At 36.8% G+C, this 15,148-nt stretch overlaps 1 protein-coding gene across 4 annotated transcripts in view; it reads right to left on the reverse strand.

The window, feature by feature from the left end:
* LOC149779611 (lysosomal cholesterol signaling protein-like) overlaps positions 1-15,148 on the reverse strand; it is an 85,194-nt gene that overhangs the window by 34,900 nt on the left and 35,146 nt on the right. For all 4 annotated transcript variants that reach the window (XM_089940395.1, XM_089940399.1, XM_089940397.1 and 1 more), the window contains exons 6-9: positions 10,987-11,142; positions 9,064-9,147; positions 4,865-5,073; positions 3,782-3,875 (exon numbers count right to left, since the gene is read on the reverse strand). In XM_089940395.1, coding sequence (XP_089796521.1) covers positions 3,782-3,875; positions 4,865-5,073; positions 9,064-9,147; positions 10,987-11,142 — 543 coding nt within the window. The remainder of the gene's footprint in view (positions 1-3,781; positions 3,876-4,864; positions 5,074-9,063; positions 9,148-10,986; positions 11,143-15,148) is intronic.

The raw sequence follows: 15,148 nt of genomic DNA on the forward strand, positions 1-15,148 counted from the left end.
AGTCTCATCAAACTGAATTAGTGACATCACAGACTTATGGAAGGACATGACAACAAGTCACTCAAAGTCTCATCAAAATGAATTAGTGACATCACAGACTGATAGGAAGGCATGACATTAAGTCATTCAAAGTCTCATCAAACTGAATTAGTGACATCACAGACTAATGGGAAGGCATGACAACAAGTCACTCAAAGTCTCATCAAACTGAATTAGTGACATCACAGACTGATGGGAAGGCATAACAATAAGTCACACAAAGTCTCATCAAAACAAATTAAAATCAGAATGATTTTAAATGATCTTCTAAGAAATTCCACCTAACTGTGGTCAACACAAAAGTGGTACATGTCAAGACAAAAGTGATACATGTTAAATGTTGAAATTTCATTTGTTATCAAGTCTGACAGTAAAGTTAGTTTAAAAGTGTGCAAGTAATAATACAAAAATCTCTTTTAATTACCTCACAATTTGTTAACAGGTGATTCCATTATGCTTACTCAAATGGAGAACATTCCAAGACAATTCTAAAATGCCCATCATGAGAAGCATTACTCAAACAGAAACTGTTCATGAAACATGAATGCCCCAACACAAAGGCTAAAATGTGACCTAAATAAAAACACGATGGATAGACAGACAAAAGTAACACTTGATGCCCCTACCTTATACATGGAAAAGAATTAACAAATTATTCCACATTTTGACTAACTATATGGCCCTTAAGGAAGGGTACAAATAGCCTGGAAATATAACTAATTGGCTATTAATGAAGGATACAAACAGCCTGGAAATGCAACTATATGGCCCTTAAGAAAAGATACAAATAGCCTGGAAATATATCTATATGGCCCATAAGGAAGGATACAATATCCTGGAAATATATCTATGTGGACCATAAGGAAGGATACAAATAGTCTGGAAATATATCTATGTGGCCCATAAGAAAGGATACAAATTAGCCTGGAAATATATCTATGTACAAATAGCCTGGAAACTGCCTGGAAATTTATCTCTGTGGCCCATAAGAAAGGATACAAATAGCCTGGAAATATATCTATGTGTCTCTTAAGGAAGGATACAAATAATCTGGAAATATAACTAGTCTGGAAATATAACTATGTGGCCATTAATGACAGATACAAATAGCCTGGAAATATATCTATATGGCCCATAAGGAAGGATACAAATAGCCTGGAAATATATCTATGTGGCCCATAAGGAAGGATACAAATAGCCTGGAAATATATCTATGTGGTCCTAAAGGAATAGTACAAATATTCTGGAAATGTATCTATGTGGCCCTTAAGTAATGGTACAAATAACTGGAAAATATAACAATGTGGCCCTTAAGGAATGGTACAAATAGTCTGGAAATATAACTGTGACCCTTAAGGAAGGGTACGAATCACCTGGAAGTATAACTATATGGCCCATAAGGAATAGTAAAAATATCCTGGAAATATATCTATGTGACCCTTAAGGAATGGTACTAATATGCTGGAAATGCAACTATGTGGCCCTTAAGGAAGGATACAAATAGCCTGGAAATATATCTATGTGGCTGTTAAGGAATGGTACAAATAGCCTGAAAATATAACACTATATGGCCCTGAAGGGAGGGTACAAATATCCTGGAAATATATCTATGTGGCCATTAAGAAAGGATACAAATGGCCAGGAAATATATCTATCAGGCCCTTAAGGAAGGGTACAAATATCCTGGAAATATCACTATTTGGCCATTAAGAAAGGATACAAATGGCCAGGAAATATATCTATCCGGCCCTTAAGGAAGGGTACAAATGTCCTGGAAATATATCTATGTGGCCATTAAGAAAGGATACAAATAGCCAGGAAATATCAGTATGTGGCCATTAAGAAAGGATACAAATGGCCAGGAAATATATCTATCTGGCCCTTAAGGAAGGGTACAAATAGCCTAGAAATATACCTATCTGGCCCTTAAGGAAGGGTACAAATAGCCTAGAAATATATCTATCTGGCCCTTAAGGAAGGGTACAAATAGCCTAGAAATATATAACATCAATACACATAATCTAAAATAAGCTCCAGAAGTCCTGAATTTATGAAAGCAGAAATTCACTAAGCTTCATAAGGATACCAATTTTTGACAATTTTGTGGTTGGTTCAAACCAAATTTAAGCCTCTACCATGTTCCAATGGAAGCACCTTTTGTTGTTGTTGTTGTTGTTGTTGTTGTGGGGTTTAACGCCATTTTTCAGCACGATAGACTATACATGGCAGCCAGTATTAATGGTGGAGGAAGAACCTGGAAAACCCCGGAAAGAACCACCGACCCACGAGAAGCTACTGGCAAGCTTTCTTACATGGAAGCACCTTTTGATGCCTCAGTCAAATTTGCATACAGGTGCATCTGGATGCCTTTGCATCATCTGCAATGAAGTGTGTTTCGACACGTACAGTTAACATTGACCATTTTGAGCTGGTTTTCATAGTGCCACCTTCAGAGAAAACCCACTATTATAAACTACAGACTTAAAAGAAAAATGACCACTTCCTTGATCCAGTTGTAAGTAAGCCCGACTTTCATGCAAGAGTATCAGTTTCAGATCCACCAGCATGGTTATACTTGCTTCTCCAATTAATCTGCTTATGTATTTTTGCCCTTAATTAGAAAATAGAATTATGTTACTACTGATATTTTCCATACAAATATACTCAAAACACAGAAGAACATAAAAAGTGCACAGCTGACATTACAATGTAGGATACCATAATAAATCTGCTACTTCAATTTGATATGCATATTTTGCTAGCCAATATGATTGAGCATAAAGTACAAGGAAAATTTGCTTCTTCAAAGTGAGCAACAGATATGTCATCTCATGAATGAACAACTCCTGCCCTTCATAAAAAAGTTTTTCACCCACCTGATGACATATATTTACTTGTTACAAGCAAATATACTCTATTTATTATGGCTGTGTTTTACAGGTTTCACACCTTACATAAAGTTTGATATTTAAATAAAAAATATGTTCCCAGGTTTTCCTAAATGTTGTTGTTGTACGGTTTAATGCCATTTTTCAGCACATGATAGGCTATACATGGCAGCCAGTATTAATGGTGGAGGATAAACCCGGGAAAACCCTGGAAAGAACCACCAACCCACGAGAAGCTACTGGCAAGCTTTCTCACATATCCACATCAGTTTTCCTAAATGGTAATCCTGGTTATTTAAAACAGACGATGTATATCTTAGGTATTGTTAACATAACATTTTCTTACTCTTTATATATTACGGTGCAACCCAGCTATAATGCTATTACTTAATTCATTCATTGAACTTTGAGAAGCTGGTATTATCTAATCTAGCAAAAATGAATTTTCCCTACTTTAATAGCTGCTAAAGTTAGTTTACTTTGGACAAGTTTCGACTAGTTTTTCGAGTACATGGGAGCAGCCATTTTATCAACCGTATGTTGCAATATCCATGATGACCACATGTGATAAAATGTTTGTCACAGTAGCTGAAAGTATCATAGGTGTCTGAGAATTCTCTCCAACATGCATGTAGCCAAACAACTTCAACTTATATCAGTCCCCCTCTCAAAAGTACATCCTAACTGTTGAGAACCACCTATGTAATATTTTTAATTTATTCCCCTCTCTTACTGAAAATTCAGACTACCTATACTCCAACTTCATAATCTGTACATTTTGCTATAATGGTCCTAATGTGGCAATTTCTTTAAAACAATAATTATTTCTCTAAAAAATGTATTAAAGTCTTTACCTGGTTCTCGCCATAGTGGAATGCAGGATCCACTTCATTCTTCATGTGATGACTTCCAATCAATAACAAAAGGCCTGTTCCAAATAAAGGCAAACTGAAAGTAAACACAACATGCGAAGCTTTTAATGATGCTCATTTTTTTCCCACCAGACTCACGGACTTTTAAATCTATGTTACCGCCCATGTCATTTAAGGATGACAAACAGTATTAAATATGCATTTTGGTATGCATTGATGTTATCCTATGCCCTAAACCCACAAACAACTATAAGAAAAATCAGAAGAGCTCCATGCAACTTTCTATTAAGACTCACTGTAAGTGGTGTGGTGCAGATTGGGAAATCTGTTAGTATGTGTGTGTGATTTGGATTTTTAATGCAGCTCTAACAATTTTTCAGTCATATCGCTATGATGTCTGCAGTGTGGCAGTTTATAGTGATGTCTAGCACTTGGGCATCATGCCGCAGACATGTAGCATGATGTTCCACCAGTCGCATTATCCTAATACCAGGCCGACCAGTCCTAACACTAACCTCTTAATGCTGAGCACCCAGCAATGCTGTTAGTACCATTTTTGTAAGTCTTTGTTATGACTCGGCCAGGGATCGAACCAACGACTTCCTGCATCTGAGGTGGACGCTCTAACTACTAGGCCACCTGAGCGGTTAAATCTGTTAGTAAAAGCTTTTATACTTCTTTCTTCAACATTTAGAAGGATTTGCAATTTCATCATTTGTAGTATGTTTGGTAAACAAATTTAAATACATAGTAGGGCATTCATAGATTTTGCAACCAATCCTTATACTTAAGGAGAGAACACTCTGCCAGACTGCCATCCAGGTTGGCAGACAACTTTTAGCTCACTTTATGTAAAAGTAGTATCTGGGAGTCCTGGATTTGAGAGATAGTAATAGTTCTCCCTAAAGTATCAAGATTGGGTACAAATATTTACAGAAGAAATACAGATATGATTCGGGGAAAGATGTTTTGTGTATGAATGGAGAAAAGCTCCATAAAACTAAAGTTTGTAACTTCTGCTAGCATTTCCTTCAAACATTGTATTGGAGAGCTAAAATCACTCACCCAAAGCCAAATAGAAACAGCCAAAATTTCATGCGTAGGACAAAACAGAGACTATGACAATTAAGCCAGTAAAGTGCCAGGGAAATCATGGCTGTCCAACATCGGCTGGAGAATATTCCTGACAGCAACACTACAAACTGTATATAGTGCTGCCAAGTTCTATCTGTATCCATTCCATTGTAGATTATCATTCCAACACATCCCAACATCTGAAAGATAGGTAAACTAAAATTATTAGTCATGAATGCATCATAAAGGCCCATCTAACTAAAATGTATTCAGCAGGGCTTTAAGAGGAAGAACTTGCTTTGGAAAACAAAGAATGGGCGTTCAGGGGAAACAACTCCTCAAAATGACACAGAATGCTCAAAATCAAACCCATTCAATGTCTGATCATTATAAAGACGCATGTCAAATTTGACTGAAATCCAACAATGCCAGTTAAATAGAGGCTGCAGAAACCATTCAGAAGAACTGGTAATCAGAGAGCATAACTTCTCAAAACTGCTTCTGTGGAATATTGACAAATCAAATTCATTTCAAGATCTCATCAGTATAAATCTGGTTGAAATCCAACAATCCTTGGTGAAGAAATGCTGTTGAAATCTTGGAATACTCGATTTTTTATTAACTTAAGTTTTAGCAATATAATGGTTCATTCCATCGTAAATATGGTCTTAATTAAAAAAATCATAGTAAAGTTATGCAACAGAAACCAAAGTCAAGAGGATGGAAAATAACGGGCAACAATGATGTTAAAAGCTGGAAATCAAACTTATTCAAGAACTTATCAATATAAATCTACATTCAAAATTTGCTTGAAATCCAATAATCCTTGATAAATTTTAACTGATGAAATAAAGTTTGGAAAGATGGCCAAGCAGGGGTCATAATTCCTCCACACAAGGATTAACATTTAATTCTTTGAGGTTTCATAAGTGTAAAGCTTCAAACCAAATCTGGTTATAATCCAGAAATTTCAAATACTGCTATCGTGCAGAAATTAAATGTGGAGAACATGATTACTATAGGCAATGCTCCAAAAATCTGATAGCCCGATGTCCAGGGCCCCTCTAATTTTAGTTTGGGCCCATCTTGTTTGTCAACAAAAAAATAGCTTACCTTATGAAACTTTGATCAAGCCGATGAAATGAGTAAATGTACTTTTCAAGATGTTGACATACATGCCATAACACTGTGCAATCTAAATCAGATTACCACTGTCTGCGGCGGTTCGAGTCTAGGATTCAGCCAATGTGGGTATGTGAGAAAGCTTGTCAGTAGCTTCTCGTGGGTCGGTGGTTCTTCCCGGGGTTTTCTTGGGTTCTTTCTCCACCATTAATACTGGCCGCCATGTATAGCCTATCGTGTGCTGAAAAATGGCATTAAACCCCACAACAACAACAACAACAAAAAAGTTTTGCAAAAAAATACAATTTCGTACTCCCAAACCTAGAGAAAACACAATTTTCAGTAATCTTAAAAAAAAAAATCAACAAAAAATCCAATGAACAAATAAAAAAAAACATTCAGTCTATGCCCGTTACATGCAGTATGTATAAATGGTAATCTGTAATGATTGGAACTAATATAAAACTATCCCTTGAGCAGTTTATATAGCGGCAATTAAAGGAAAAAAGGTCAGGCATAAAATCCAAGTTTCACATTAACAATAGCTAGTGAGACGTGTTAAACGTAGCAGTTGGTGAACCCATTGTGCTAATTTGCAGAGACAGGATCAGGAAGTGGAACAAGCCATTATAGGTAAATCAAAGAGATGATAGACGCATGTACAAGAACAAAAGTTATTACATATTATTACCTTGAATGAGAATGTTTTAGCCGCTATGAATATATATTTTTGTCAAGTTTGTGAACAGCGGCAGCACCTCTTTTGCATCAGATTTTACTGCATATATATAAATATATATATATATATATATATATATATATATATATATATATATATATATATATATATATATATATATATATATATATATAATGCAAAGCATGATCATTTCAGTTATGAGAACAGTATCCAAGTGTAATTCATTTTTATCAAATTCATATTCGAAATGTAGCTACTGCAATGTTGTGTAACAATATTAAAAAAGGGAAATTTTGGGCAAGTGGAAATAGGACTGTCAAATTTTCAGAAGCCAAGTAGGGAGAATAACAAATAAAATAGTGAGAGTGGGACTCAAAACAGGGAGGTTTTTACGTGGCATTTTTTAAGCACTGGTTTCAATAAATATTGACCGATCTTCCAGGTCCAATAAGGGTGAAATTCTCAAAGGACGCGCCAGAGGCACCCGAAGAAACTTGGGGGGGGGAGGAGGGTCACATAGTGGTCAGCTATGAAATGTTATGGCCCAAACATGTTTAAAGGTGAAATCGGAAGAGGTGACTATTGCTCCCACCCCTTGCCCCAATGTGTGAGTGCCCATGGGATGCCCCATTTCTCCCTGTGAGACGCCTTATTTTCGCCCAGGACATGCCCACATTTTCATATTCTGGTCAGCTGTGGCTAAACTGCATAATAGCTAAAGGGGAAACTGAAGTACACAAGCATAAGGCCATTCTGACTAATTAACAATTAATCCTTATCATTGCATTTATCTTGTGAAAAGGACTGCCCTTCATACATACTTTCAAAGAAACCATGTGTTACAGTGTGTGTTTAAGCACTAGCAATTGGCTGGCAAATAAACTATGCCATATTTTGTTGTAACCTATGATGCCTAGGACTTCATTTTAATAGTTCAAATTTGGAGTCACAAGTCACTGTTTATGAGGCAACTATTTTTCCCAAATCTAATATCCCACCTTATTTCCTTAGGTTTAACTCTTAAGGTATGTAACACTGTTTACTAAAGGAACTATTTACTCTGAATTAGTTATTTGGGGCACATATACTGCATGGTATATTTTGTTTTATTCCTTCTTTTAATTTAATCATGGTAATTAAAGTTTACATAATGGAATGCCAGTGTTTACAGGCTGAGTTTCTTTGGTGGAAATGGAGATGCAATTTTGTTTGCAGAGAAAATTAATCAGCATTCACAGTGATCATTCATTTGATTGAAACTAATTGGTGACAAAAAAAATTTACTATCGTACTGTTGTAAGGTTTTAACAAATCTGAAATGTATGTGAATAATGTTTAATCTTAACATTCTATTTACTGAAGAAAAAAAACCTGGTTGTGTGACATTAATTATTTCATCACAGCAGTACTCACAAGTGATAAAATAGAATATGGAATCTGTGGATTGCACACGATATATCTATTTATGTATGTTTTTTTTGAGAAATGAAAACTGACATAATGTAATAATCTTGAATTCTCTGCGAAAAATCTGGAGATATTATGAAATTGGGAGGTACCTCCAAAATTGGGGGAGGTTTCTCCTGGCTTGAGAGCTGACAGATATGAACTGTCCAGGCTTGTGGAATTTCAGTCAGGGCTTGTGAGTTTATTTAAATCACCAGCCCAGGGCCTATGTCTAAAAAAACTTTTTTTGGAGCTCTGCTGTCTTCATGAAGGGGACCTAAATCAATGCCAATAATGATCACATAGACAGTGATGACCGGAATTTAAAAGACTGACAATCTCTGTCCTGAAACAGAGGCACAAGTGGCCTGATATTGCTCACCTGGCTGGCATAACTGGACAGTTGACCATTTCACTACACAGGTTATGCAGTATTGTAAGAAACACAACCCTAGTAAAATATCTCCAAACTGAATGTCATGTCAGTTTTACCTTTTTTTTTTAATAGTCTAAGAAAAGTCTGAACGAAGATAAAGACATAATTAACATACATAAACTCCTGCTCTTAACTTAACTCAACCAACATTTTAATGATACAACATAAATTCATTTTTAAACTCATGCAAGCTCTCGATCACAAGAGCCAATATAACAAATACTGGAAAAAATGTGAATGATGAACACATCTTATCTCCCCTTTTATTTCCTTTATCTCTAAGCAGTACATCTGTACACAATTTTTACACACTAATGCATACTGAAGAGTGAGATTTCTTCATTCCGGCAGGGATCTGTGTGATCCCTCATGCTGAAGAAGTCCTTGCAAGATGAAATAATAGTTACACTGAACAGGAAAGAAAGATACTTTACATATAAACTGAAATCTACAACCCCAAAACAATTTCATATTGGGTGAATATACCTGTGAGATGACCAGACAAACAAGGAACAGATGTGGTATCCTTCGATATTTTCGACTCAACACCATCAGCCCCAGAACCCAGGCCTGGAATGAAATAGAAGTTATTTATCTGAACCCTGAATACACATGACATCCTCTTACTGAAATCAAAACAATGTCCGTATACTTTTCCACACTAAGGCTGGTAACATTTACATATTCTAAAGTTCACATATCCCTCCCCTTCAAAAATGGGTGCAGCCCCAGCCCGTTAGCAGTTTGGATAATATGCATAAGACTTGCACAATAACTAGACATCAGTAATGTCCGTCATGAATTTAAATGACATTAAAATAATACCACAATAAAACAAAAACAGTTCTTTTACCATTAAATTCCAAGCTATTAACAAGAAGTTGCTAAAAACATTTTTGGCTGATTGCAAACTGTATAAAAGAAACTCATATATGAAAAAGATGAATAAATGATTGGTGTAAACTGGTAGAAAACATGCAGCAAGACTTTAGTTTGCAAATCTGTGTTTTTATCTAACAAGAGATGCCTGATTTCAAAACAAATTTACACTAGTCCCTGCTATAATGTACCAGTCCACTACAAATTTTGTGATTTTAAAAAAGTGTGCATATGAGTCAAAGAATTAATTAGTCATTAGGTATAACATTGTGTCCCAGCTATAGCCTGTCTTAATATGTAGGTTTTCTAAAGGGGAAGTCAAGATGCCAGGAGGCTAGGAGTGGAAGATTTGAGAATTTTGAAAGCTCAGCTTAAATGTTCATTCTGATACAAGTCTGAGCCCCAAAACTCCTTTCCTAACTAAAATAGTAGAGCATCAACTCATAATCCATTAAACAAGGGTTCAATATCTATCATGACCAGCCCAGTGTTGGCTGCCTTGATGTGTGTCTTTAGTACAGACACTTAGCTCCCATTTCCTTAGTATGGTATAGCCAATAATGGAGCGGAATGTGGCTTTAAAAACCAACCAACCAACCCTTCGATTTCCTCCCAATCTGTCTTCTTTAAAAATTTACCAAATCCCGTGAATAAAACTTGACCATACAATTTTTAAAAATCAAACAAACTGAACGCTTGGACCTCACCTCACAGACACTATATACTGTATATATTCGCTTAAAAGTGGTGTCGTACTACAAAGAAGACAGACCCTGATATGCTGACAATATGTGATTGCAGATCAAGCACTATGTAGCTTGTTGTACTGGTTTCTCCAAACAAACTGCAGAGATCCAGATCTGCTGGAGCATTATGTAATGGCAGATATGGATCTATACAGTGTGCAGTTGGGCTCAGATTCTACACAAATATGTGTGTTATGTGTATACAGGTACTAGACAGAATACTTCATTATAAATGCAATATAACAATAAATGATTTCTATCTTCATAAATCTGCTAATGGTTAGCTAGGGACTACTATATGGTTACTAGGGATTAATGTCAGATTTGCTGTGGACTACTATATTATTAGCTATGGACTACAATATGTTTAGCTAAGGACTATTATATGGTCAGATTGGGACTACCGCATCTTAATTCTTGAATGGTCAGAATTATGTTCACTGAGATGACTAGAAATTCTTCATCAATAAATGTTAAATCTGGCAAAACTAAGTAACTGTAGTCAGACAGGCATCAAACGTCTTAATTTCTTATCGACACATATCAAACTCTTGCAACGATCCAAAACAGTATTAAATTTCTCAAACTATGAAATAGTGTAACAAAACGAAAGCTACATGGGTGTCATTAGATGTGGGATGGTGACTTTTTCCAAAATGTTTTGCTTTTACCAAAGGTTATTTTTTGAAGCTGTTAATCCTCTTGCCCACATCCCCATTACATTAATTAAATCTCTCCTACTTCTCATATTAATGACAACCCTAGTGTTGTGTATTGTACATACCCCACACACCAGACCAATGATGCTGACATCAAAAGAGGTGGTCTGCAGCATGTTCTTGTAATCCATCTCATTATTTACCACAACCGTCATCATCTTGGCTGACACAAACATCAGTGGTGCTGACAGAAAGGTACATGCCACCATTCCAGTTGCAATCTGAAGTGAGTCAAATCAATCATAGTACATCAGAAATACAGTGGTACTCCACAATAAAGTTGCTAAATGATATACACCTTATCGGGGCCCCGAGTGGCCGAGTGGTCTAAAGCTCTCTCCGTTATGGATCACTGCCATCTCACCTCTGTCTGCGTGGGTTTGAGTCTCGGATTTGGCCAATGTGGGTACGTGAGAAAGCTTGCCAGTATCTTCTCGAGCGTTAGTGGCTCTTTCTGGGGATTTCCCGGGTTCTTCCTCCACCATTAATACTGGCCGCCATGTATAGCCTATCGTGTGCTGAAAAATGGCGTTAAACCCTACAACAACAACAATACACCATATGTATTTATTGGGTTAGAAAACAAATGTTTGAAGTACAATGTTTCTTCGATAATATGCACATCATTATAATACATTATAAGTATTACTACTAGCCTTGCAAATCTAAGTTAAAGTCAAGAGGTCAAATCATTCTGAAGCTGCCAAATGACATGGTATGGATGTGTCTTGAAGTGCATTACACCCGTATGCACAAGAAGGTACTTTTTGGCTTATATTTTGCTCTTTATTGACTTGGGTAAAATTTTATGTTTGATGTACTGAATACTATTGGTCATGCCTCGTCAATATGAGCCATTTAGGATGAAAATACTGAGGTAAAAGTTGGAAAAAGTTGTCTCTCACTTCCATTCCATGAACAGCTGTACTTGAATGCTATGCTTGTAACAACAGCCCAGGGTTCATACTGGTTTATGTGAAAAATATTCAAGGACAAGTCAAGGACGGAACCCAGATTCTCATGGAGTAACAAAGATTCAAGATACAAGTTGAAATGCCTCCAAAATAGGTACAGGAAAGGAATAAGATTAAAAAACTACTGCAAAGCAAGCTGTATTTGCTGTTAGAAATTCAGTGGAACTACAAGTACCATTCAAGCTTTCATCAAACAAAACCACAAATGTCTTTCCGTTGATTTTTTTGCTCTAGAAGAGCAGAAAAATGTGGTGCTATACCAAAGTTGGCAAGATATGCAGACTTCCGTTCTCTACATGCATACTGCTCAGCAATGGCCCTGTCAGGAAACATAATCTAAAAAAATATCAGAAATGTCTTCACAGAAATTAAAACTGCAGTGGCTTGTGACAAGTTTTCAAGTCCAAAACTTTTTCTTCTTTAAGAACATCTAATGCGTTTGTAGCGAAAATACGAAGATTGATCAAATTTAGGCCAATGTGAAACAGTATCACAAACTAGCTTTCCCATAATGGACTCCGGATGTGTACAAAAGTCTGTAACTGGAACAGCATGCAGACTATTAATGCTGAATGTTTATTCCCATTTGCATGGCTGGTCAGTGCAGACTATTAATGCTGAATGTCTATTTCCATTTGCATGGCTGGTCACTGCAGACTATTAATGCTGAATGTCTATTTCCATTTGCATGGCTGGTCACTGCAGACTATTAATGCTGAATGTCTATTTCCATTTGCATGGCTGGTCACTGCAGACCATTAATGCTGTATGTCTATTTCCATTTGCATGGCTGGTCACTGCAGACCATTAATGCTGTATGTCTATTTCCATTTGCATGGCTGGTCACTGCAGACTATTAATGCTGAATGTCTATTTCCATTTGCATGGCTGGTCAGTGCAGACCATTAATGCTGTATGTCTATTTCCATTTGCATGGCTGGTCACTGCAGACTATTAATGCTGAATGTCTATTTCCATTTGCATGGCTGGTCACTGCAGACCATTAATGCTGTATGTCTATTTCCATTTGCATGGCTGGTCACTGCAGACTATTAATGCTGTATGTCTATTTCCATTTGCATGGCTGGTCACTGCAGACTATTAATGCTGAATGTTTATTTCCATTTGAATGGCTGGTCAGTGCAGACTATTAATGCTGAATGTCTATTTCCATTTGTATGGCTGGTCAGTGCAAACTCTTGCATTACATTAATCTCCCTGATTTCATTGGCCTGATTTGTACCAGGTAACACTTCAAAGCCTTGACAGGATTCAGCATATGCACTTGGCAAAAGGTTCAATATGGAAAGAGGTTTTACAATAAAGGGCTGAACTTTATGAGCAGGGGCCTGTATTTTTGCAATGAAATCAGAAGGCATCATAACTGAAACCATATCATTGTGACAGGACTGCAGACAGTTCAGATCAAACAACAAGGCATGTATCTCAATGATTCTGCCTGTTGTAGCTAAAATGGCCAGGAAGCAAGTTTTGTACAAGGAGTGACTCAAGGAGGTTCCAGACATCTAGGTTTGACAGGTTCAAAATGCAGCCATGTCAGAACCCAAAGTAGATTCGATGTTGAACACAAAGCCAAAGTCTCCAATCAAGATAAATCAAATTTTGCCAGAAGGTAAAAAGGTCCGTGCTTTGATCTATGTCATCCCTTCCATGATAATGAACCTTTTCTGATATTGTGGAATGGCAGCCGTTTATGGTCATGTTGACTAGCATGTCTAGCATGTCTTCAAATGCCAAAGAGGAAAGTTATGCTGTATTAATACTCTTAAAGGAAAGATGTGTGTGGCTCACACCAATGACAGAAGACTCTACTTCTCTTCGCATGCTTTCAATGTGGTGGGCATTCTTGCCCAAGTAATTCCATCCACCATTTGTTCTGAAAATTGTTTGCTCTTAAGGGATTGCCTGTTATGAGTCAGGCATGCAGGTTCAACAATTCCTGATTAGAAAGAAACATCTGCATTAATGGTTGCTTAATATTAAGCAGATGCAGAAAGACCAAGATTTAACCAAGAATATCCAATGCCAAGTTAACAGATCATTTATCTATGAATTTCCCACTTGATGGACTGCTCCAGTTCTCTACTACTCTGACTTTTGGATCTGGAACTGGAGAAAAAAGATGGGTAGCTTTGCATACCACCTTGTTGCAAATATTTCCCCAAGTGTCAATTCTGGTGAGCACTGGTTTGTCTAATTACTGATGGGTGAACATATGATTTGGTTTAAATTAACTAATTCTGGCAGATAGTCCATTAAAACAATGAGTCTGAACATAATGTGATGGACTTGTATGTAGATTTGGAGATGATGACACCACCTGAGAAATCCCAAAACTCTAGGCAGAGGTCTGAGAAGTTTGATCCCACAATGCCTTCTGATATAATTTATCACAGTAGAGTTGTCAGATATAATGGAAGTGGCCTTTTTAGACACTGTCTCCTACCACAACTGAAATGCATTCACTATGGTCGTCATCTCCAGGAGATTGATGTGTACTCTGGTAATGAACACTCATTAAGGGGCCACACTCAGCTGAGCTCCTGAAACGAGGGCAAGAGGTGGACACCCCTGCCTGCCATGTTGGCACTGATGCAGATTATAAAGCCAGGAGGCTGATCTGCAAGGGAATACCTACTGTAAGCCAAATAAGATTCTTCTATTTATTAAGATGGGATTTTGTGTATCTGAAAACTGGCAGCACTTGACTCAGAAGACAAAGCTTGTTGCCACTAGAACAAAGCAATCATATGCATAGATCTTGTAAAAACATGGCCTACAATGATGAGATCTGCTGCTGTACTAAGACAACCATACAGGTAAAGAAATTCCCATGCTGAGATGTGATTCTTTGAGAGAATATCAGATATCATCATGGTACATTCTAAAGAGAGACAATCCCTGTTTAAATATATTTTGAATTCCATATAAAAGTAGATAAAATGACGGGATCTGACAATATCAGACTTTTTACTGTTGTAATGGAATCCAACAGAAAACAGAACTGAAACATAGGATTTCATCTTTTGATCTAAAACGTAACTCACCTCAATCTTTTGGAGAATGCAATCAAGGTTGTTGGAAGTAAAGGATGTAGAGGATAGTTCTGAAATATGATTTTGTTGATGACCCAAGGAAGTGCCCTGTATGGGTCTATCATATCCATGAATGTAAAAATCTCTCTCCTGAATGGTGATGAGAGCTTGTCTCAATGTCGCACATGTGTGTGTGT

Source organism: Sinohyriopsis cumingii, chromosome 17, assembly GCF_028554795.1.
Source record: "Sinohyriopsis cumingii isolate HCF-2022 chromosome 17, ASM2855479v2, whole genome shotgun sequence".
Taxonomy (NCBI): domain Eukaryota; kingdom Metazoa; phylum Mollusca; class Bivalvia; order Unionida; family Unionidae; genus Sinohyriopsis; species Sinohyriopsis cumingii.